Source organism: Paroedura picta, chromosome 2 (assembly GCF_049243985.1).
Source record: "Paroedura picta isolate Pp20150507F chromosome 2, Ppicta_v3.0, whole genome shotgun sequence".
In the NCBI taxonomy this organism is placed as follows: Eukaryota; Metazoa; Chordata; class Lepidosauria; order Squamata; family Gekkonidae; genus Paroedura; species Paroedura picta.
In genome coordinates, this window is record NC_135370.1 from 47,574,771 (window position 1) to 47,600,673 (window position 25,903).

The 25,903-nt window shown below is 41.9% G+C and overlaps 1 protein-coding gene across 4 annotated transcripts in view; it reads left to right on the forward strand.

Moving 5' to 3' along the window:
- The window catches only part of STAM2 (signal transducing adaptor molecule 2), a 35,332-nt gene extending 9,634 nt beyond the window's left edge, over positions 1-25,698 (forward strand). Inside the window, exons 5-14 of one of the 4 annotated variants that reach the window (XM_077320031.1) lie at positions 584-730; positions 7,984-8,053; positions 9,476-9,665; positions 12,688-12,782; positions 14,404-14,486; positions 14,610-14,697; positions 17,413-17,467; positions 18,110-18,263; positions 21,685-21,839; positions 22,344-25,698. In XM_077320031.1, coding sequence (XP_077176146.1) covers positions 584-730; positions 7,984-8,053; positions 9,476-9,665; positions 12,688-12,782; positions 14,404-14,486; positions 14,610-14,697; positions 17,413-17,467; positions 18,110-18,263; positions 21,685-21,839; positions 22,344-22,566 — 1,260 coding nt within the window. In that variant the 3' untranslated portion in view covers positions 22,567-25,698. Of the gene's footprint in view, positions 1-583; positions 731-7,983; positions 8,054-9,475; positions 9,666-12,687; positions 12,783-14,400; positions 14,487-14,609; positions 14,698-17,412; positions 17,468-18,109; positions 18,264-21,684; positions 21,840-22,343 lie in introns of all 4 variants that reach the window. The other 3 variants (XM_077320032.1, XM_077320030.1, XM_077320033.1) reach the window with 3 other exon arrangements.
- The last annotated feature ends 205 nt before the right edge of the window (positions 25,699-25,903 follow it).

The following is a 25,903-nucleotide window of genomic DNA, read 5'->3' on the forward strand; positions in this document are numbered from 1 at the left end:
TATAGTAGCTGTGAGTGCAAGGAAAGAGCCCTTATTCTCCTCCGCAGTAGTGGAATGGCAGGAGCATTAAAGTGTCTGTAACCTTATCTTGAGCCTCTTGTGGTGCAGAGTGGTAAGGCAGCAGACATGCAGTCTGAAAGCTCTGCCCATGAGGCTGGGAGTTCAATCCCAGCAGCCGGCTCAAGGTTGTCTCAGCCTTCCATCCTTCCGAGGTCAGTAAAATGAGTATCAGCTTGCTGGGGGGTAAACGGTAATGACTGGGGAAGGCACTGGCAAACCACCCCATATTGAGTCTGCTATGAAAACGCTGGAGGGCGTCACTCTCAGACATGACCCGGTGTTTGCACAGGGGGATACCTTTACTTTTTTTTAACCTTATCTTGTACTTAACAGTGGGAGCAATCCTTTTGTGAGCCAGTTGCAAATTGCCAATATCCATATTGATCTCTAGATTTTAGGTTGACTATGTGCAAACAACAGATTATTTGGAGATAATAATTCTTTTCGGACAACACACTGTAGCTACAGATACATTTGTTCCTTTATGCACAGCCATACTTTCCTTTGTATTCTTGTTTCATAGGCTCATCCTAAAGTTTGTGAAAAATTAAAAGCTCTGTTAGTAGAATGGTCAGATGAATTTCAGAAAGATCCACAGTTTAGTCTGATCTCAGCAACTATTAAATCCCTGAAGGAAGAAGGGGTTACTTTTCCTACAACTACATCACAGGTAAGAGATTCAGTTTAGTCTTGTTTCGCTTGCGTTAGCATGTTCTTCTGTATCAGCAGCATTTTTTGCAGTCAGACCTACATACCTGAGCATGCTTGCCTTAAGGATCATTTCGTTTAAATGCTTAGTTTTCATATTGTGGCAAGGTATCGTATTCTGCGTCGCAGTATTGTAGGCATCATCTCCAGCCCCACCTGTGCAGGGGACTGTAGTACTGCTAAACGTTAGGCTCTGATAACCCTGGATGAAGCAGGCACAAGGTGCCCAAGAATACAGAGAACAGTCCTCACCTTGAGTCTTTTGCCTCCTGACGCACAGGCCCGCTCTCTTGTGCAAAAGGGCTACAGAGATGGCGTGGACGGGTGGGAGCGTTTGTTTATTTGCTTTGTAGCTGACTTTGAGACTCAATGTGGATTGCAAAATACAAAAACCAAACAGGGAGCTGTGCAATAAGACTGGGAGCACAGAACTAGAAAACACAGGGAGCGAAAAACTGTCTTAAGGCTTGTTATGCCATAAACAAGGCAGAAAGTAGGTTACAAAGGAGAAACACGATGCAGTCAAAACAAGGCAGTATTCCCATTAAACATTGCGATGGATGACAATACTATTCCTTTATCAGAAATGCCCCCATAAATGTTTTTGTTTTGTGCTTGCTGCAGAATGATAGGAATGTTGGGAGCCTTCCTGTCCTCCTTGAGGTGGAAGGCACAGATGGAATGCAGGTGTATAAGCATTTGCTGATCTTACCCATTTGCAGGGTGATTCCTTCAGAACCCTTTGCTCAAGTGAGTGAAGTTGTTGCAGTAGGGAAACAGTGGTTATAACATGGTGAAAACCCACTTCCTTGTAACAAATTGCTTGCATTATGGTGTAAACAAGACCTGAAAAAACACAGCAGTACATTATGAAGAAATGACTTAGTCCAACATTTTGGTTAGAAATCCTTCTCTAAGCTCAAGATTAGTTTATTTAAAGTTGCTTACAAGCTTTGGGCACTTTTTAAAATGAGCTAGTCAGTGACTGGCATAACAGAATGCTGACTGCCATGGATGAGATCCCACCCTCCCCCAACGCCCTCTCCGCCCCTGCCCAAGGAAGGCCCCCTGGTACGTAGAGGAGCTCCGTGAGATGAAATGGGAGCTGAGACGGCTAGAGCGAGTTTGGAGAAGAACTTGCAACATAGAGTCAGGAACATAGGTTATTTTTGAAGGCCTATGAAATGGCATTAGGAGAAGACCAATCCACTGCTGGAAACTTAACGTGGAGTACCACACGGAACAGTTCTCTCCCCAGGGAAAAATGGCTGTTTTGAAGGGGGGACTGTACAACAATCAGGCTCCTGGAGATCAATGGGCTTGCTTGGGAGGGGGGGAACTCTTTGGCTGCAGGATGGGAGAGGGTAGGACATGAGGATTTGCAGGTCATTTCCAGGCAACAGAGATCAGTTCCGCTGAAGAAAAGGCCTGGCTTTGGATCCCATGGAGTTGCAGAGATGCCAGGCTCCAGATAGGAAACAGAGAAAAGCTGGGTGGCAGTAATTGCTAATAATAAACATTGAAATAATTAATAAACGTGTCACAGTTTCTTCCTTCAATGAAAATATTGATAGCAAAATTTGCTTAAAGAACTGAAAACCTTTCAGTGAGTACACTCTTTAGTTCACTATCATAGTAAATCAAAAACGGTTGTATGTTACAGTCAAACATGAAAACATAGCTCAGCTAGCATTCTTCCACTGTATCAAGCCAAGCTACTAGCGCCCTACCTGGCCCCAGAACACCTAGCCACAGTGATCCAAGCACCGGTCATCTCAAGGCTTGATTTCTGTAACTCGCTCTATGCAGGCCTACACTTAATCCTGATCCAGAAACTTCAGCTGGTACAGAATGTAGCAGCCAGGGTTCTTACAGGAACACCTTGGAGGGCCCACATCCAGCTCACGCTCTAACAGCTGCACTGGCTACCAATCAACTATCGAATCAGGCTTAAGGTTCTGGTAACCATCTTCAAGGCCATACGTGTTCTGAGCCCTGAGTACCCAATAAACCGCCTTTTCACCTACCCCCCCCCCCCCGAGGATTATGGTACAGAAACATCAACAAACTTGGTGATCCCTAGCCCCAGGGAAGCTTGACTCACCTTAACCAGAGCCAGGGCTTCCTCAGTCCTGGCCCTCACCAGGTGGAACGAGCTCCCAGATGACATTAGGGCCCTGCCGAAGCTAAAACAATTCCGCATGGCCTGCAAACTGGAGCTCTTCCTCCAGGCCTTCGGTCAAGGCAAGTACAGAAATCTACCAACTAGAGCCCAGAGAACCCTCCCGTTCTCACTCTGCACTCACAGAAAAGAACAAAAACCACAGTGCAGAAAAATGGGAGAACTGTTCTACTGCTAAATGTTGATTTTGTAAATTCTATTTGACACGTTCCTATTATCAAACTGTTATATATGTTCAAACCAATACGTCTGTTTACAACGTACTGTTTCACGAGAGTTCCTTGTAAACCACCCTGAGCAACACGGGAGAGGCAGTATATAAATATAATAAAATAAATAAATAAATGGAAGTATGAAGAACTCAAATTGGTTCCTGGCACCTTTTGAGGATGCTCCCCAGTTTGTCACATAAGTTGGTAGTACTTCTCCGTAAATTATTCTCCGTAACATGTAGAGTAGCTGTTGCACAGTTGCTCTTAAAATGCTTACTTCACGGCTGCTAATCCATGTAAATTTAGCCGAAGTCATTTTCTTGAAAGTTCAATCCATCCTTATCACACTAAAATTGTTTCCTTAAGAATTGCTCTACTTGTATGATCCTTGTCTCTGTATTTGTGACAGATTTTGGTATGGTCTTTTTATTTTATTTATTATATTTGGATTTATATGACTGCCTCTCCCAGCAAGCCAGCTCTAGGCAGCTAACGAGATAATAAAATAACGTAGTAGTTAACATTAGAAGGACAATTAAACAATCATTTTTTAAAAGCCGTGTAGAGGTAGCTTGCCATATTTCTTACTGAGTTTTACTAAGTGGGTTAGAACTGAACTGTAGTGTGTTTAATGATAGGGAAAAAATCATTAGACTGTGAAATGAATCTGTACAAGATTTGGCATATGTCCTCCCCCCCCCCCCCTTGCTGATGGATTTGATTCAACACAAAATTTCCCCTTGCACTAGAGCTCTTTCACAAGTAATAAGGCAATAAAACCCAGACCTGCATAACCCAGGCTACTTCTGGCTTGTTGGATCCTGGAAGCTAAGCAGGGTTGGTCCTGATTGGTATTTGGATGGGGAACAACCCAGGAAGTTCATAGTCGTGGCACGGAGGCAGGCAATGAAAAACCACCTCTGAATGTTTCTTAACTTGAAACCTCTGAGATTGCCATGTCAGCTATGAATTCAGTCTAAAAAAGGCTGTGATAGCCACATGGATTATATCCATGTTTGCATTTCCCCTGAGCAAGATATTGTAGAATCGTATTCTGGGTACAGAAGACTACTGGATGTTACAGAAATTCTTTATGTCCCCTTTATGTTTCCGCTTGTGCATTGTGGGATCCTTTTTTTTTTACTAACTGCGAAAGTCACCTGGAATTATGAATGATAATTACAGGTATTCTAATGGCACCATACCCTAGGTTAACTCACTACTTTTTTCACATTGAAATAGATGCTGAGTGTCTGAGATTTCTTTCCTCTTTAAAATACCTTCATGTTAGGGATGTTGCAGTCATTTCCACAAATGACTTCACTAGGTGAACTCACCGTACTTGATTGACGTTCTTTTAACAAGGTGATTTGAGGATTAGTTTGTTGGCATGAACAATAGCTGTCCTGCGTAAGTCGTGGGCAGTGATGGGGTGATTGACAAACCAGAACGAAGTAATAATGCATGGCACTTGGGCAATTTAATCTTTTACAAGGAGGGCAGGCCCTTGAGATGTGGGTGTTTCTGGCCACAGATTGCAGTTCATTTAAATGAGCTTCACTGAAGTACTGCTAAGGTATGATTCAAACAGAATGGCTCAAGAAACACAAGTAGAATGGGGCTGAAATCCTTATTCCTGGGAGCTGAGCTCCATGAATAAAAGGGGTCTTCTGTCTGAGTAGACTTGCTTAGTACTGTTCTCTTGAGTCCCCAAGATCTGGAATGACAGTTTTGTTTCATTTGCAAAGGCATCTCCTTTTCTTCTATATTTCTCCCCCACCCACCCCCAATATGTTACTTCATCTTTCCCACAGTCTGCCATGTGGTATAGTCGGTGTGAGTGTGGTCGCTGGGATGCCCAGGTTTGAATCCCCACTCTGCCATGGAAACTTTCTAGGTAATCTTGCGCCAGTTACACAGTCAGCCTAACCTATCTCACAGGGTTCTTGTGAGGACAAAGTGGAGCAGAGGAGGAGCAATTCTGGGTCCCTCTTGGGGAGAAAGGCAGGGTAGGAATTAAGTGACAAAACAGAAGAAGGGCTGTTTTTCTGTATCCTGTTGTTTGCTACCTGAAGGAACCACAAAGCGGATCACGGTCACCTACCTTCCCTCTCCTCACAACAGATGAAAAGCTGTGACTCCACTGCGGCTCTCCACTGTGAACCTACCCAACAAGACTGCTAAAAATGTTGTGTGTTTGGGTGTGTGTGTGAGAGAGAGAGAGAAAGGACTGAACTTGAGGTTTTTTTTTTTAATGTCTTGGACTAATGGGAGCACCGCATTTGAAACATTGGTTCTAGTAAGGCCATGCATGGGTGCCCTGGGAGATAGGAAGAATGCAAAATTGCATTTCATGAAAGCAAATAACTTGGAAGCAGTATATTCACAGGCACCTATCAGATCTTAGCATTTGGAATGGAGGAAATAAAAATAAACGATCTGACCAGCATCTCAGTTAATCTTGAAGTACAGCTTTCTTTGTACTACTAGTCTACCTGACCTGCATGGGACATCCCAGGCTAGCCTCATCTCCTTAGGTCTTGGAAGCTAAACAGAGTCACCCTTAGGCAGTACTTAGACGGCAGTCCATGGTTCTATGTTGAGGCAGGCAGTGGCAAATCACCTCTGTTCATCTGTTGCCTTCAAGTGCGCTATGTAAAGGCTTAGTAATATAAGCTGACTTTTCTCTTGTTTTTGTAAGGTTTTAATGGTGCTGGATTGTACCTGGTTGCCTTCAGGAAAACTTCAAGAATGTTAGAATTTATTATCAAGAAATGCACTAGCATGAAGCATTGTGACTATTACTGGAGCCCAGTTTCCAAACTAAATCGGCAATTTCAGCCAGTGCACCGCCCCATGCTGTATATTCCCCTCATGTCATTCCTCGAGGTCCTCTGTCCCCCAGGAATGGGACCAATGACCTTCAGTGGAAAGGGAGACCAGACAGTTTTTTCTGCCACTTGGAAATACTCTTTAAGTATTTGAAAGGTTGTCACTTGGAGGAGGGCAGAATGCTGTTCCTGTTGGCTGCATAGGAGAGGACACGCAGTAATGGGTTTAAAATTCAAGTACAACGATATAGGCTAGATATCAGGAAAAAAAATTTCATAGTTAAGAGTAGTTCAGCAGTGGAATAGGCTGCCTAAAGAGGTGGTGAGCTCCCCCTCACTGGCAGTCTTCAAGCAAAGGTTGGATACACACTTTTCTTGGATGCTTTAGGATGCTTAGGGCTGATCCTGCGTTGAGCAGGGGGTTGGACTAGATGGCCTGTATGGCCCCTTCCAGCTCTATGATTCTATGAAACACAAATGGGACTGAGTGGCTGAAACTGGCAATGTCACTTAGATAATTCCTCAGTTCTCTCAAGTAGTTCCTCTGATCTGTCTCCCGGAGGCCTGAGTTGGCATTTGCATAGGAATCGGTATGAGTGACATCACCTTGTGATGGTATTGAATAAGAATTGCTACTGGGGGCGGAGTAGGAATTGCTGTCTAAAGAATGTGAGTCATAACATTTTATCTTTAACAACTTTCTCTTGAAAGTTCTCTTCCTTATTAAGGTTTTGAGGGCCAAAAGGCTTAACTGAGGCAGCTAAATTAGAATCATACACCCAGAGTTGGAAGGGGGCATACAGGCCATCTAGCCCAACACCCTGCTCAATGCAGGATCAGCCTAAAGCATCCAGGAAAAGTATCTGTCCAGCCACTGCTTGAAGACTGCCAGCGAGGGGGAGCTCACCACCTCAGGCAGTTCTGCTGCTAAACGACTCTAGCTGTGAATTTTTTTTTCTGATATCTAGTTGATATCATTCTACACGTAGTTTAAACTTATTACTGCAAATCCTACTCTCTGCTGCCAACATGAACCTTCCCTGTCTTTCAAATACTTATAGACAGCAATCATGTTCCCAAGTCCCTCAGCCATTCCTCATAGGCACTTGGACCCCAGGCCCTGGATCAATCTCATCGCTCTTTTCTGAACCGTCTCAATTTGGTCCACATCCTTTTTGAAGTAAGGCCTCCAGAACTGCACACAGGACTCCAGGTGGGGTCTGACCAATGCAGTATATGGTGGGACTATGACATCTTGTGATTTGGTTGTGATGCCTCTGTTGATATAGCCCAAGACTGCATTTGCCTTCTTTACTGCTGCATCACACTGTCTGCCCATATTTAGCTTACAGTGCACAAGTACCCCAAGATCATGTTCACACACACTATCCAGAAACTTATCTCCCATCCAGTATGCATGCTTCTCATTTTTGTGACCCAGATGTAGAACTCGGTACATCTCCTTATTGAATTGCATCTTGTTCTCATTTTGCCCATTTTTCACGCATGTTCATATTAGGCAAGCACCAATGCCCGAGGTGGGCCAGCGGCATGGAGGGGGAGTGCTGGCACCAGCATGCCAACCTGTGCCCACATGCAGGCACCAGCTTGCGCACAGCCACTGGGCCTCCCCTCAGTGGCGTGGTGCGGCACTGGCCGCCTTGGGCGTCAGTGCTTGCTGAAGCGGCCAAAGCGCACCGGAGCCTCAATCTCATCTCTTGTTGAACTCTCTCTCTTCTGGGTGTTTGCTACTCTTCCCAATTAGGTGTCATCCAAATTAGTGATGTTCATTTGTTTGTAATGGGATTATATGGGGGGTTTATATTGTAATTGTATTGTTTTATTCTGTGAACCACCACGAGACGGCTTTACTCAAGAGTGGCAGCATTCAAATTGAAAACTAAATAAATACTGCTGTTTTTGTGTAGAAGCAAATATAGCATTTTATTCCACACGAGAAACACATTGGTATTTTCATTGCATTTTACAGGGTATCTCAACTGCTGCCAAGAACGGTGTCTCATCGAACAAAAACAAAGAGGATGAAGATATAGCTAAAGGTAAAGCATTAGTAACTAAGAGACTTAGAAACACGTCAAATGTTACATTGCTCATCTTGAAATTGCAATTTGCAGCTTGAAGTATATAGTGTTTTCCTCTTACAGAATATTGAACTCAGATAGTGGAAAGGACCGAGGTTGGGAATCCAAGGATGGGAGCATTATGTTTGTTTTTCTAAGTTGGGGTAGGGAAGGGGGGGTTGTAGGGAAAGTGGGACACTATTAGTAAGGGATGTGGACCTTTGAATGTGCATATTTTTACACCTACTTTCCGCTTCATTGAAGGCATGGCATATTTGTCACCTCTCATTGCCATTTCTAAATGTTTTAGCATTTTGCATTGCATTTGTGAAGTGAGTCAAGACTTGTCAGCAATTTCATATTTGAGGCCTCAGTTGCCTGTTGCCTTTGTCAGCAACTTGTGAAAGCTTTCTGTGCTGAATGATGGTTCTCTGGGCCGAGGGAAGCAGCTAACCCAGCAAGTTAACAGCACTCACACATTGTGATCTTGAACGTAATGTATGTCAGCCAGAGTTGGTTGTATGCAGAGTGTATACATTTTCATCTATCTATGAATTATAATCCTCAAATATTAAGCTAAAGTAGTCCTCTGCAAAATCTTATATCATGCCCTCCTTTGGTATGTGTGTCAAGACAGCAGCACACCAGGCCAGTTTTCCCAGCTTGTAGGACAAGTCCCCTGTCTAGCCCTTTTCCCTTGTAGAAATCTGCCTTTATATATCTGCAGAGAAGGGGGTTAGAGACAAGGTTTTTAGGGTTTTTTTTAAAGGAAGGCTGAGAATTCAGAGAACCTTCTAAGCCTATTGTTATAAATCTCCAGCAATCTATTGATATTTTAGTGCTGTGTGTGTGTGATGTCACAAATGATGAGAGCACCCTCCATTGGAAATTGTCGTTCTTGAAGGTGCACGCGTAAGAAAATAGGGTGATTCTGTAACTGTGAAAATGTACAAGGAGGGCAGAAGAACCATGCCCAGACCCATTCCAGTGCTTGTGGGTCAAACTCCCAAGAAAATCAGGAACAAATCAAACATGCGGAAAAGCCCCTTACATCATATTTGTGGGGAGGAGTGCATCATGGCCACTTGTCTATATGGGATTGGGACAGAAAGAACCTGGAACTGTGACTTGTTCCTGTGCACTGCTGTAGAAGGGAAGCAAAGATCATGTTCTTATTACTTTTCTAATGCCAGTGCTAGATTAGTAGTACCTTGGTCTTCACGTGTGAGAGCAGCCAAGGATTTTGAGCACATGTGGCCCCTGAAGCTAGAATAAGATTCTTAGGCCACCCCGAGCTGAAAAACTTGAAGAAACATAACGGTAGAAGGTGTGATCAGCACATTTCATTTTTGTTTGGATCAGTTCAAAAGAGGTTTGTGTGTGTTTCTTTTCTAATCATAGCAATTGAATTATCTTTGCAAGAACAAAAACAGCAGCAAATGGAAACAAAATCTTTATGCCCATCTGTAGAAGTTCAGCAGACCAGTCAGAAAATCTCGAGGAAGGTGCGAGCTTTGTATGACTTTGAAGCAGTCGAGGACAACGAACTCACCTTTAAGAGTGGCGACATTATTGTTGTTTTGGATGACAGGTATATTCTGTTTCTATCAAAATTTATTTGGGGCGAAGGGGAAGTAGCTGTTGACTTCAAGTTTTTCTTGCTGTCTGCACTCACTGCTTGAATACCTATCTTAGTACTGAATGTGTATTATGCTGTGCACTCCTCTTCTGCCAGTGATTTCTTAAGCATGTTTAGACTTTTGTAAATTATGTTTGGATCACATTCTTAAAGACCTTTCTGTGGATCTCATCTTAAAATACAGGATAGCTTGCATGAGAGCCATCTTGGTGCAGTGGTTAAGAGCGGTGATCTCTAATTTGGCAAGCTGGGTTTGATTCCCCGCTCCTTTACATTCAGCCAGCTGGGTGACCTTGGGCCAGTCACAGTTCCTCTCAGACCTCTTTCAGCCCCACCTACTTCACAGAGTGTCTGTTGTGGGGGAGAGGAAGGCAAGGTGACTGTAAGCCGCTTTGAGACTCTTTGTGGTATAAAAGAAGAAGAAGAAGAAGAAGAGTTGGTTCTTATATGCTGCTTTTCTCTACCCGAAGGAGTAGAGAAACCCAACTCTTGTCATCTTCTTCATTCTTGACTGGAATGCATAGTGTTTCTCATTTGTTCATTTAACCCCCAATAAATGCTTTTGTGACAAGTGATCTTCAAATCAGTGTTCCATCCTTAAGTAGAAGCTTGCCAGCACTCACCTTCCCAGACATGAGAGTGGCTTTTACTTACACTACTGCAAACAAGGAACCATCTGAAGCACTTGGGTCTGGTCTTAACTGTGACTGACTTCCACCATTTAACTTAGTGGAACCTTCAAATAAAAAATGTTTGAAACTAGAATATATTATTATTATTTATGTATTTATTTATTTATGTATGTATTTATTTATTTGATGGTTTCTATACCGCCCTTCTATATAGCTCAGGGCAGTTTACATACAACATGGGGGGATGCATGGAACAAATTAATATATAATATAAACAAATACAACAACAACAACAACAATAATCTAAATAACACAATTTCAGTGATCGTAAACAATGTAACAGGAACGGAACTTAGCTAAGGCCCTTAAAGAGGACAGACTGGTCCAGGCCATGGAGAGGATGTCTGAGGGGGGGGGGACCTGTTGTCGGTCTCAGGCAAATGCCTGGTGGAGGAGCTCCCTTTTGCAGGCCCTGCGGAATTTTGGGAGTTCAGCCATAAACTGGCCATATAGCCTACCCAGCTTCTGAACCTAAGAACCCTTATTCATTGATTTCACTAGACATCGTCTTGGTGCACCATGTACCGTAAAAGGCATTATCAGCTGCCCCTCCACTCATAGTAAGCTTCATTGTTCAATCCAGCCCCAGGTCCATCAATTCTGTCCATGTCTAAGGCTCCCCACTTGGGACATCCTTCAGTTCCCTCAATTTTCAAATGATCATGGGGGGATATCAAATTTTTCTATGGGAAAGCCTCTCCAGATATTTAGAGCAGCTACCAGAGGAGTTGAAAAATCTTACTCATGATCCATTCTGAGGCAGTCAAGAATCCAAGCAAGAAATAAGTGCAGGTAACTACTCCGCTGACATCGCAGCTCATGCTCTGACTCTTATCAATAGTGTTGGCTTTTAATACCTTGGCTCTGTAATACTTCGCTCCTTGTGGAAATGAGAGCCAGAGTGGAGGACTTGCCTTTTGTGAAAACTGCATATCTTACCCAGTCCATGGATGAGTATCTTTTCACACTTAAAAGAACAGACAGACTGCTAGGTCCCTTAGTTGGTTCATGCCTTTGCCTAGCCAAAGGCAATAATTCTCTCAAAGACCGTACAGTTTTGGAACATCACTCTATAGCAGTGGTCCCCAACTTTTCTGAGGCTGGGGACCGGCAGGGCATCGGGCCGCGCACCCGTGGGCCATGCCCGCGGGCCGCACCCGCACGGCCGCGCGGCCCGGCCCTGATTCCCTCTCCCCGCCCTCCCGCAGTAAGAAGCTTCCCGGGCCGCAAGCTTGCGGCCTGGGAAGTTTTTTACTGCGGGGAGAGGGCGGCGCGGCCCGGCGCCATGGCCTTTGCGGCCCGGCATTGGGCCACGGCCCGCAGGTTGGGGACCACTGCTCTATAGGGCCCAACAACAGCTGGCACTGAAGCATTTTCAGTATCCCCCACCGCATCTGTTCCAGTCTCCATTCCTCAACCAGGGGTTGGATTCAAGGTCAAGAGCCCCATGCCAGGAAAGGCAGAAGCAGCAGCCAGTCAGTCCTACAAATTTCTGACTATTGTTTGATATGCCAGCAGTAGTGCTCTTTTACATTTTAGGGACCAGCTGTCCTCATTTACAGAAGCATGGAACAATATAACAGAGGACAGTTGGGAAGGGAGAAAGTGAGACTTCTCTAGATTTCCTATCAGACATAGGCCCACAACTATTCGGATCTCTACCTTCCAATAATTCTGGTTAACTGGGCACTAACAGTCTAATCTTGTCTAATCAAGTAAAGGAAGACTGTGCAATTCTTGGTCTATAAGAATTCAACAGCTGTGGCCCTACAGTTGCTAAATATCCTGAGTGTGGTTGCCAATCCAACGGGTAAATCCGTGTATTGGGAAACTGTCTCAAAAATGGAACTGTAAGAATTTCCTGTGGGCCTGATGAATCAAAGCTTTGAAGTCCCACCCTTAAGCTCTAGGACTGGAAACCACAACCCTGGAGAGAGAACTTTTATCACAGAAGGAAGGAACACCATACAAAACTTCATTAACATGTTCCCTCCGACGCCATGGATTGTTTTGCAGTGGTCCCTGTCATTGGTTCTAACAGCCCTTTGAACCCCTTTGAACCATTAGCTACTTACCCCTTGGGACTATCTGAAAATATTCTGGTTGCAACCCCCTTGGCTAGGCATATGGGTGAATTAGCTGCATTGAGGATGGATAAAAGTGCACTCTAGTTAGTAGCTGCTTGTAAATAAGGGAAAGCCCAGGCCAGTATCATAAGGCTTTGAAGGAAGAGGCTAGTACAGTATTGCAATTTAGTGCTGTAAATCTTCTTTTCTGCTTAGTGATGCCAACTGGTGGAAAGGAGAAAATCAAAGAGGAGTAGGATTGTTCCCTTCTAATTTTGTGACTGCTAACTTAAATGATGAGCTTGAGTCAGGTAAGTATGAATTAAGCTCAGTTCATAAACATTTAAATTATAAAATATTAATTTTGCAGAGGAAAGTACTATGTAGTGGAACTATGTGTTCCAAGTCACTAAGGATGCTGGAAACAGGATCTGGATCCTTAATCCATAATTAATTGTGCTCTAACTGCTCAATCACCGTTACTCTGTAAGGAATCTTGTGTTTTGTGGGCACTAACCTCATTCAGTCAACGGTGCATTACTTTATATCAAGGTTGGGCCCTGCAAGGATTCCCTTTACTCTAGAGGTGCAGGTAAAGGTGGGCTGATATGCTGTTTCTTCAGTGCCGTGCTTCAAATTGATGAAGTGAGTCATAGGCCTCCAGTCTTGGCCTATCAACACTAGCTCCCAATTTGTTTCTGGGCACAATGCAAGGTTTGGGACCTGAATGACTACCTGCTCCCTTATGAACCCATCAGAATACTACAAAAGTGCTGTTTTAGGTGCCCTTGCCTTCTGAGATAGGCAGGTGGCAACTTGAGAACGTGCCTTCTTGGTCGTGCTACCACAGCAGTGGAACTTTCTCCCCAAGGAGATTTGTCTGTGCCTTTCTGTTGCCATCTTCCACCCCTGACATTCCTCTTTCCTGACCACTGTTTTAGTTGCAGTTTGTGTCTTTGTAGGTGTTTGAACTGTTTTTTAGTTTAATGATGTGTGCTTTGGGGAGCGTGGTATCAGTGGTTTTTAAATCTGGTTTTACCATGTGCTTGAAACTATAAGCTGCTTTGGTGGCCCTTTGTGAAGGCAGAAACTTAGGATATGAATTTTGCCAATAAACTATGACATTGCCATACCAAAGCATTCAAGTATTGCTAGTCAGACTCTTCAACATGCCATCTGAGCATAGAGCACCCACTGTATTTGTTTCTTAAAGGATGTTTTTAGATCAGAAGAGTGAGGTTTTAAGACTAGCTTTCCATATTCTGCTGTATTTATTTATAGCCTGCTTTTCAACCAAGCTTGGCATATAGTTAAGATCCATCACAGAGATACAGTAGTAGGGAGGTGCAGGTGTGCATTTTGCGGACTCCAGGACTCGATAGAAGAGATGGGTACGAACCTCATGTTTACGATGTGATCTGTGACTGAACCATGAACCGAACCACGAACTGAAATCCCCGTTTGTATCAGTATGTGAGCCTTTTAAAGTTTAAATCCTGCATTCTGCTTCCCATGCCTTCTCAAAGGGAGCAAAAAGCAGCTTTTTTTTTTTTATGACGACCGGATTCTGTTCTCCGTGAACTGCATCCAAATTTGTGGAGGTTTGCTGCGGTTTTTCAGTTTGCAGACTTCGCCTCATGAGCCACAAACCAGCCCAACTGTATGATGAACTTCAGTTTGTCAGGTGGTTTGTGCCAGTCGCTAGTTGATGGCACAGTTTGGGCTCTTCCGTGGAGTAGGCAGAGTGAAAGAGCTGCAGGTGGAGTTAGGCCAGTTGTTAGCCCCTTGATTAGATCCCAGGTGTCCGTGCTTAGGGAACCTTAGCAGGCTGCATGTTTTTTGATTTGAAGCTGAATTGCAAAAAAGTATTTTTCAGGCCGTTTGGAGAAGCTAGTGCAAAAAGAGACTCATGTTCTCGTATTCTCTTAGCAGCAGCAGTGGATAAGCCCTCTTCTCCTGAAAACACTACAGAAGAAATTACAAAAGCTGAGCCAGAACCAGTTTGTATAGATGAGGTATGATGATTTTGAATTCCACTTTTCTGTAAACACTTTATCCACTCGTTGCAAGATGAAAAATTGACTTCTGTGAACTTGCATGTCAGTACCATTTTTGTGAACATTTATTTTCTCTTTCAGGGCATGATGGATAAGGCATTGCAGGTACTCCAGAGTATAGATCCAATGGACCCTAAGCCTGATTCTCCTGATCTTTTGGATTTAGAAGGTAGTGTTGGCTTCTGCTTAATGTACTGTCATATTCCAACCTGCTGAAAAATGAACGATTCTCATTATAGTGAAGAAACTTGCAGACTGAAGCAGTGCAAGATTAGTCATTTTTTAGGTACTTTTCCTTAATACTGAAAGTCAGAGGTATTTTAATCCTTTGAAAGTAGATGCAACTCATATACAGTGTCTCAGCATACAGATTTATTTTGCCACATGGCTGCGATGGCATACTAGTACTAAGAAAACTGGACCCAATTTCTGATATTTGCGTATACCAAAAAATGCATATGATTTCTGAGTAGGTAAACCACATCACCATATGAGATGATGATCTCATATGATGATACATGTGGCTTATCTAGAGAGATAATCTGTCCATGTAGAAAGTCATTAAGGCCAAATGATTCATTCACCATAACTGTGATGATGTGCTTTATAAACTGGCATCCTGTGGATATGGAATCTTGTTAGACCCAAGATGTCTTCTTGGTGTGCGTTTTACAAATTGACTACACAGAGCAGTACCATTGTTTAGTGTGTACATATAAAAAGGTAAAGGTATCCCCTGTGCAAGCACCGGGTCATGCCTGACCCTTGGGGTGACACCCTCCAGCATTTTCATGGCAGACTCAATACGGGGTGGTTTGCCAGTGCCTTCCCCAGTCATTACCGTTTACCCCCCAGAGGCAAGCTGGGTACTCATTTTACCGACCTCGGAAGGATGGAAGGCTGAGTCAACCTTGAGCCAGCTGCTGGGATTGAACTCCCAGCCTCATGGGCAGACAGCACTTCTGCTGCCTTACTACCCTGCACCACAAGAGGCTCTAGTGTGTACATATACAAACCCCTTTGTTCTCCAGAGCAGTTTTGCCTTTACTCTTCTGAGCTGGGCAAAGTGTAGGAGTGCCAGTTTAATGTTTTATTGTAGCCATACGTGTAGGCTTTCTTTATCTTGCGTGCTCCACACAGGCTCACTGACTGTGCCACTTATGACATTCGTGCCTTATGGCATTCAAGAGGGTGGGACAGTGGTTAAGAGTGGCAGACACCAATCTGGAAAAACGAGTTTGATTCCCCACTCCTCCACATGAAGCCTGTTGGGTGGGTGGCTTTGGTCTGGTCCCGGCTCTCTGAGGACTCTCACAAGGTGACTGTTGTGGAGGGGGGAAGGGAATGCAATTGGAAGCTGCTTTGAGGCTCCTTAAGGTAAAGTGGGGGATAAAAGCCCGTTTGTCTCCTTGGACAGGATAATTAAGCCATAGTGTAACAGCTCTATGATAAACAATAAAAACCATAAGAAATATTAAGGAGAACACAGCATAAAGAGCACTGGCCCTCACTTTTAATTCCCTCTATAATTTAAGAGCAGCCACAAATACTATTTATAATAGTCTGGAGTTTTACTAATAAAGACAAAAATATTTGAAAGGTTTGAAAAGTCCCAGGTTGCCATGGTGTCTATAAATTTTGGTTTTGTCCCTGATATTTTCATTGTATTAATTTTATTGTATTAATCTCAGAAATTGTCAGAAGTAGTATAAAGGTTATTTGTAATTTTCATTAAAGCGTTTTTTTTTTTCTGTGACATAATAAACACACATGAAGTTCTTACTATTTTGGTATGGATAAAGTTACCTTTACACCACTTGATGGTGATGAATGAATTCACTTAACCAGTTGCTTTTTTATGCTGGTTCCAATATTCAATTAAATTCAACATTAAAAAATTACTTTAAAATCAAAGGAAGTAATACATATGGTCTGACAGGATACTGGCAGTTTGCATTCCTTTTGCCTATAAACATAAGACAGTTTTGTCCAGTTGTATTCAAATTGACTTTCTTCACCCCTTTTCATTTGAAAAAGACAAAGTCCATATCATTTATACCCACCCATTATCGGTAACATGGTTGTTGTTTTCCAAGTAGATTGGAAAACATTCACACTGTAACTAATTCATATCATCCATATGTGCCCTGGTATTTTATCCCCCAGCAATTCACAGCCAGCAGTATCTTTAAATTCTTAATTTGTTTCTGAAAGAGTACCATTGTTGAACAATTGCACATGTATGCTTTAAATCAGCATTAGGGGGTTGACAATGTTGACAATTCACAATATGTAAGTTGTAAATATCTTTCAATTTCAGAGATGTTAATTGCCATTTTTGGAGGCTATACAAATGTTCTTTCATAGTTACATTTTTCTTACATCCCAAGGCCAGGTGAATTATTTTCATATAATAGCTCTTCCTAAGTCATCTTCCCATTTTCTCTTCTTTATTCTGCAGGCTGGAGAAATATATTGTATAATCTGCCCCTTTTGCAGCTGACCCCTAACAACAATACAAACTCAGTTTTGTTTTGCTTTCTCCAACCATTATTCAGTATTGTTTGTGCAATATCCTTAAATTAAAATATTAAAATAGGATGGGAAATTTTTTAATGAAATTTTTTAATACCTGCCCAATAACTTTGTGGCTACTTCCAACATATTGTGTATCATCTCTTCCAGTTATCTTTTCAAGCTGCTTTCCTTAAGAATTGAGCCACTGGTGATGGGAGAGGTTACATCAAAGTATTTTTAATGCATAAGATAAGATTCAGCTACTCCAGTGGAGAAATTATTTGTGGAATGGTCACCAGGTCTAATTCCACATTTGATCTAAATATGCTTGGGTAAATAGTAACATTTTAATTACTTGCATTTTCAGGTATCTGTCAACAGATGAGTCCCATGATTGATGAAAAACTTGAAGAAATTGATAGGTAAATGTGCTGATTTTTTGCAAATAAAATTAACATGTAATATATATTCTGCCTTCTTCAATTTATGACATTGAGTATCAAAACTCCCATATTTTTCCTATACTTTTTCCAACTTGTCCAGTCTTCCCTAATTAGTAGATAAAATCAAGAAAGAGATTTGCTATGCTAAGATTTGTATACGCAGAAAAAATGCAAGGATAGTTCAGGCTGTCAGGAGATTGGAACACAAAGTTCCTGCTGTAGTGTCCTGGGCCCCTAAACTTTGTCCTGAGGATTCTAGAGTAGCAAATTACTAAAAAATCTCTCTGCTGGCAGAAGGGCCCTTGTTCAGTATTTCAAGTGTGTGTGTTTCAGATTTGGTTGAATATTGGCTATAAGCATAAAAGTGGTTTTCAGTTCCTTCAGTAGGACTAATAAGAATTAGGTAAACTGGGAGTCAAGATTCAGAGATATTGCAGAATTGTCAAGCAAGTCTTTCTACATAGCCTTGCCTTCTCTGGATGGCGTATGTGCATGTTTGTGTGTATGCCAGATAGGGTAGGGAATTTAAGAACTGGACAAAGATACCGGTGTGCTGAATTTATGTACATGGACAAATATTGGGTGACCAAAATCACTTGACATGTTCCTTTTTTAAATTAGGAAGCATTCAGAGTTGTCAGAACTCAATGTTAAAGTACTAGAAGCCCTGGAGCTGTACAACAAACTAATGAATGAAGCTCCTATGTATTCCACGTACTCAAAGATGCATTCATCCACACACTATCCAACCACAACAGCTGGTGTTCCAGTGCAGGTCAGTGGTCTTTCCTTTAAAAGAAAAAAAAAGACGATATTCAGCAAATGTTCTCTTAAAAATGAATATTTGAGTATCTGTGAGAGCAGATTTCATAGCTGGGCTGTAAACAACTTGAGCTTTCCATACGGATCTCTAAATCTCGCTGCGTGAAATGTCAACATATGCTTGGAACAAAGCAGCATTGATTACTATTACACTTTCTCCCACGAAATGCAGCTCTTAACCTCTATCATGTCAGTAGTAGAGGCTGGAGAACATTTTGTGTGTAATCCTCTTTATCGAGAGAATTTTTATGGTAAGTCTGCTATCGCCACACATGTCAAAACATGGATAAATAGGCTGGTGGCAGCCTTCGCACACATTAAGCTGCCCAGTTAAAAGAATTGTAGAAAAATGATTAAAGCAGTTGACTGCAGCATCACAATTGGTGACACATCAGCATTTGCCAGTCAAGACAGATTTATCCTTGTATATATTTTTGGGTTAGATTACTGACATTTATATCCAAGACTCTGATTAAATATCTGTTTAAAAATGCTTAGAAGGACAAGTCCCGTACTGCCAAATGAAGTCTAACTACTGTTGATTTTTATCTCCCATCATTCCTCTAAGCAGCAAGCGCTTTGCACACTGAATTAAATAACTTTGAGATTCTTCTAAATCCAACTTTTCTGATTCATTTATTTAAGCCAGGCTTTCTCAAACAGGGTTTCATGATTGCCCTGGAAAGGTTTTCTGAATGGGAGTTTATTAATTTTGTATATATTTTTTTATATTTGTTAAACATGTATCAGGTGATGTGACCATATATGGTCATGTCCACCTGCCCATTGATGGGCCTAGAGGGGGAGGGAAGGGGAGGGGCCTGAAGAATGTTTCAGCAGTTTCTCAATGATAAAAAACATTGAGAAAGAATGGTTTAAGCTGTAAAGGGGGGGATTTGCAGCCAATAATTAAGCAAAAAAATGTGACAGCATGTGTTAGTTAGTTTTTACATAATCAGTGCACAAAGAATAGTTACCATGGAAACTGCCACATCAAAGATGATGCATTTAGCCATTATGCCTTGCTATGAACTCTCAGCAATGTTGAAAGATGATATTCTGGGGGTGTAAAGTAAATTATGAGTATTAGACATCTGGAAGTCTAATATCCTTCTGACTTCAAGATAATACTTTCTGTTTTATGGCTGATTCTTTTCATATTGTATCTGAGCACTCCATTGAAATATTGTACATCATGATGACATGCCCATGTTGCATCTTAATAATATTTATCATCACTTCCTCCACAGTGAACATCTCAGTGTGAGCAAGATCCATTATGTGTGTGATGAGTTTTAAGTAAATTTTGTTCAATTTATGGAGTGCTCTGTTTGAATTTTACCACTGAGGTAAAATGTGTTTTGTTCTTATATGTGGATATAATTACCTTTTAACCTGTATTTATATGTTTGGACTATGTCTTTATATTAGGCATAGGTAAAGGTATCCCCTGTGCAAGAAATGGGTCATATCTGACCCTTGGGGTGACGCCCTCTAGCGTTTTCATGGCAGATACAATACAGGGTGGTTTGCCTTCCCCAGTCATTACCGTTTACCCCCCAGCAATCTGGGTACTCATTTTACCGACCTCGGAAGGATGGAAGGCTGAGTCGACCTCGAGCCGGCTGCTGGGATTGAACTCCCAGCCTCATGGGCAGAGCTTCAGGCTGCATGTCTGCTGCCTTACCACCCTGCGCCACAAGAGGCTCTTGTATGCAGAACCTTAAGAATATTTTAGCACATTTGAACGTGTAATTAATATATGGTATTTTGTACATTAGCCCTGTGCGTTTAGCTGTTTTTATTGTTGTTGGAACTATTTTGGTTACGTTTATTTTTCGTCTCTTTTTGGATTGCACTCGATTCATCCCTCCACCCATAGCAAAGATGATGATGTCCTTTGTAAATCGGCATGCTGTGAAGATAGCATCTTGTTAGAACTAAAATGCCGAATATGCCCAGTCTTTTTTGCAAGGGAGCCAGAAATTGAGTGCAGAAAACAATGGCGTTGCAAAGTATGTGCACATACGGACTGCTGTGCTTCAGTGTGATTTTGCTTCTAGTTTTGGTTGCAAAATCCTGCTTAAATTCTGCATTATTTAACAGAATCCACAGAATTCTAATGAAAAACCTGTTTTCTGGTTAGGGTTAGGGTTTGACTGCTGGCATGTGTTGAGCCATGATTTTTCTTCATTACCCAAAGTGTAAGCAGCATTTCCAAAGTGCATGTTGAATAATAAATCTGTGTAATTTGGGCAAAATGGATTAGTATTTTTAAAAGTATTCTCCTAGCAGTATTCAGACTTTTGCAGATTTCAAACAGTTTTGGCCAAATGCAGGTTGGGCTCAGTGATCTGACCCAAATGTATATGCTAACATCCATCCATCCATCCATCTTTGTATTTATATACTGCCGCACTCCATTTGGACTTACAGCGGTTTACAATAAAACAATAAAAAACAGTCCAATCCCCTAAAAACCCTTAAAAATATAACAATAAACATTGAGAAGGATCTCACCTAATTCCCCTTCCTGACTACTTCCCTCCGAGCCTTCTGTTTTTTGTCCATGTGAGACCTTCAACATGAAGGACTCCCTTTTCCCATATGAACATAATCCCTACACCCTTCTTCTGTGGCCCTGTTTCAGCTTTTCCTGCAGCCCAAGAGTAGGTTGCCTTCTTATCCATGGTGCCAAAACAATGGAACTTGTTTCTTTGGGGTATCCATCTGTTTCCTTCCATCACTGTCTTCAGTTAAATGGGTAAAATGAGATTTTTTTGTGTGTGTTGTTTGGCATTTCCTCAGTGACACCTCGTCTGTGCCCTATGTGATTAGCTGACACTGTGCTTTTAATATTTGTATTCTCCTTTTGGTTTTAATTTAATTATTAGCCCCCGATTGTTCAGATTGGGTAGAAAGATGGGATATAAATTTTGGGGTGGAGGAGAATGGGAAAGAAATGCATCCATCCATACATGCCTCATAGTATCTGAAGCTTCTTCAAATATGTGAGGAGCAAATGTAAGGTAAATGAGGCAGTAGGCTCACTGTTGGATGAATATGGACCAAAATTTGACACGTAATGTGGAGGAAAATGCTGGAGGGCGTCACTCCAAGGGTCAGACATGACCCGGTGCTTGCACAGGGGATACCTTTACCTTTTTAATGTGGTGGAACACATTTGCTCCAATAACTCTTTGAGGGCTTCCCAGGGAAATCCTTCACAAACTTTGGACGCAAGTCACACAATGCTTCTGCCTCTACAAAATGTACCTGTGTTATTTGATCTGTGTATATATGAGACCTTTCCCCTGTCCCTTCATACTAATGCTTAGTAATGTAATTTATTGTGTTTTGTGCTTCTATTCCAGCCATATCCGCTCCATGCTCATAGTGGGAACTACTTGGTTCATGGTGCTCCTCAAGGCTACAATCCTGGGAGCGATCAGATTGGACAGCTGAGGTCCTTGCTCCCGACTATGCATTCTTCAGTAGCATCTCAACCTGCTCAGACAGCTTATCTAAGGTATTTCTTCAGCAAAAGCACATTAATAAAATACCTTATTCTTTCTAATTCATCCATTAAAATTAATGTGTTCAGTGAAGAAAAGAGGGTATAGTTTGCACCAACCTCTACTTCCTTCGTGCTATTCTCCAGCACAGTAGAGGTGGGGCATAGAAGCAAGGGGGAGGAGATAGGATTCAGGGGTACCACTCTGCTGAGAAATAATTGAATCATCCACTCCGATGAAGGGGGGGCACAGAAGCAAGGGAAAGAGTCAGGATTCAGGTGTACTCGTCTGCTGACAAGAAATGGACTCGCCCAACCCAGTGAGGGGGGGCACAGAAGCCAGGGGAGGAGACTGGATTCAGGGGTACCACTCTGCTGACAACAAATGGAATCAGAGGCAAATATTAGGCTCTTCAAAGCACTAAAGTATCACTTATTTCATTTTTTAATAGTCCAAATGTAATCTTTCGTGTTGATCTCCCTATGCATGTCGGCTAATGTTTTTTATTTGTGTTTCAGCACTGGCCTAGATTCTGTGTCCAGCCCTGCTTACGTGAATCAGAATTCTTGCCTTCCACCAGCTAGAACGGTCCCTTACACCCAGCCAATGAGTCTGCCAATGGATATGCTGGCCTACCAGAACACTCCTTCTAGTTTGCCTCCGGGAACGTGCTATCCAGCAGTTCCAGTTCACTCACTTCCACAGCAACAAACGAATTACCACCAACAGCCTCTCCTGTGAAAATGCCGAGTCTGTTCCTGAAAACAGTCTCTGATGTTGCTGACCCTTGTCATTTAAATTGCCTTTCCTTGAGCTAAAAGGAATACTTCTGCTCAAGGGGAAAGACAAGCAAGCAGTTTCAAAGCAAAACTTAATTCAAGTTTACCTGGGTTTTGTTGCATAGCTTTTTAAACAAGGTGAGCTGCTAATGTCCCGTTCCTCCCCCCCCCCCATTTGAGAAATGACCTTTAAACCTTAGCTTGTGTAGTGTTGTCTCTTCCCTATTTACAATTAAGCCTCCATAAGAGGAACTTTCCTTTTCATAAGAGGGGAGAGTGGAAAGCAAGTTTTATATATGCAGCTCTCCCTGGTTGATCTTTCCACAGTTTATTAATACTGTCGTTTTTATGGAACCTTTAAATTTCGAGTGCTCTCCTGAAACCCAGTTTCTTTAGGTAATTTGCTTTCCCCAGTTTGCACCCTTCACTAGATCATCTTAGCAGATTGCTTTTTAAATGATTGTACAATAAAGCCGTTGTGGGACTTGGGAGAAGGAAAGCTTGACTGACAGGGGGAAGTTAATAGCATTTCTGGTTTTTGCTGGCTTGGATTGCTCATTTTTCATTTCTGTGAAAACTAGCACTGTTTATTCTGTGAAGTCCTCTTTATTCCCTGTCTAAAGATTCTTAGGGAACCCCCCCCCCACACACACACACACAAACACTTTAATTCCCAAGGCCCAACTGCCCTACAAAAACTAAATCTTCCTCCTTTTTTTCTCTCTCTCTCTCAGCTTTCCTTTCACTTCACCACATGAAATAGCAGTATGTGCCTGCATCTTGAGTTAATAATAGCAGAGGTCTTTTTGGCTTTAAGTATCGAATACATGCAGAACAGGACAGGGGTTTACATGGCCACCCTAATAATGTGAACAGCTGAAGAGTTAGGACGCCCAGCTTCCTTTCCCAATAGAAAGCATCAAAGGAAAGAGTCTGTGCCCTTTTTACCTTTGGGTTTCTTTCTTTCTATGCTGCCCATTTGCTTATTGATTTCTGTACCACTGTCTTCGCGTGCACACACACATACACACATTTTAATAATTGCCTATAACTAACGTGTAGTCTTGGAGGGGTGAGCAGTGTGGGAGGAGGAGAAATATGAAAATGATGGAAGGGAGCAAAGGACCACGATTAAATATGTAGAAATCTAAAGATCCTTATACACTGGTGTCTGAGTATATGTTGTCTGCCCTATGAATACCTGTTAACTTTGTGGTGAGGTGAAGTGTGCGTTCAAATCAAAATTGCCTGTTCAGTGGCTTCCTATACTGGTGCTAACTTTAAGACTGTTCAGAAACACGACTATTTAGATGAACTTCATATTGGACCAACATGTCTATATCACTCTTTTTTTTTAACGTTTCTGAAAATCAACCTGTGGGTTATCTCACTGTGCCCAACCCAGAGACAAAAAAGGATGCTAAAGACTTAACTTTCTTTGTGGTACTATCTTTTCTTTTTTTTGTCCAGTGTTGATCTAGAGTGGCTGAATGGGACAGATATATGAATAATTTCTTTATTTAAAACAGAGTTCGTTTTAGAGCAAGGTTTGTCTCTTTTTCTGTCAGCGTGAACATTTTGTAAACAGATTGAGGACTTTCGGGAAAGTGTATAGCTTCATGCTTGTCAGTCCACGAGGGAATCAAGAGGTTTTTATTGATTCACAGTCTTTGATACTACATTAAGTGGTGCCCAATGTCTGACCGATGTTGAGTTGACACAACCTTTTTCCATTGTATTTTGATCTTTATATATATATATAATATAATATATATAAATAGTGTGTGTGTGTGTATATATATACATATTCACTTATCCGAGACTTTATATACAACTACTTATGTATATTCATTCTCTAAAAATCACTGAAATTTTATATGTAGCTGCATTTGGCATTATTGCTAGCTGCTGTAATCTTACAATGCATTTCTGCAAGTTGTAAATATGTACAAATGTTGATGTTGAGAACTGTGTATTTAGTGCTTTGATGTCAATTGGATCATCTCTCTCCCTCTTCCCTTTTTCTAGACTACGTCATTATTTATTGCTAAGGTGTGTTCATAGTTATGATGCCAAAGGAACTCACATAAGATTTCCACAGCTGGGGGCCCCTAACTCCATTGAAAAATAAGTCATTGGTCTGAATGGAGTTGAGAATATGCTACAGGTTTATACCTATTTTTATATCAAAAGTAAACAGTAATTTTTCCGTATAAATTAATTGTTTAAACAGAAATGCCTGCTAGCTTGCAGTAGTAGTGAATGGCAGGATGTTCCGTGGCTGTCTAGAGGGGGACCTGCTTTTTGTTTGCAGATAATTTACTATCTCAAATTGTACAAAAAATCAGTCCCTTCTCCTTTCCCCCCGAGTGTTGCACATGAGAATGTTCAATAGCTAATAAGCCCCCATTCAGGTATTTGAAGAGTGAACCCGATTGGAAACTACTTTTGAGTAATCAAAGGCCTCGGTAACCTATGAAGTCTGTTTAGGAATCTTCCTCCCAGTGCTACAAACACTCTGTGTGTGTTTGTGTGTTGACTTCCTTTTCATTTGTCCGCTTTTATGTTTTGTGGGCTACCAATTAAGGGGGTGGCTGTATCATGCTATTTCTGAGGGGTTTTTTTTCCCTGCTGAATACTTTTTTTTCTTATTTCTATCTGCATCATTCAGCTCTCAAGAGAAATGTGTCACGACGTTAAATGTAGGCAGGTTTCATTACAATAAATGTAGTGTGTAAAAGACTTTCCCCTGGAATAGTCTTCATTCCTGTTTGGGGCAAATGTGCATGAAACTGGATTAAGTTATTTTGCTTTTGAGCTAATTGGTAGAAGGAAAGAAGAATACTGCAGAATGCTGGAATACCTTCTAAGGACTTTTCTGTGTGCTGTAGAAGCTCCTGTCATGGTTGTTTGTTGAAGTTCAAACTACAAAGTGAATTCTTTTCTACAACAAACCGGCTTGGCTGTTTTTACACATGTTGCTATCTTTGGGTAACGCAGAGTTATTAACAGTTTGGGACCTGAGCATACGACCCAGCCCTTGCGCACCACAGGTTTGCGCAGACTTGTGCAAATAAAACTTATTTAACAACAATATCAGAGTCTTTTTTAAACACACAACTGAGGATGTTAAAAGCTCTATCTGCACCTCTTCTTTGTGTCATCCACCCACCAAACTGAGAGACAGTTTGGTGTGGTTAGGAGTGCGGACTTCTAATCTGGCATGCCAGGTTTTATTCCCCACTCCTCCTCCACATGTAGCCAGCTGGGTGACCTTGGGCTCCCCACAGCACTGATAG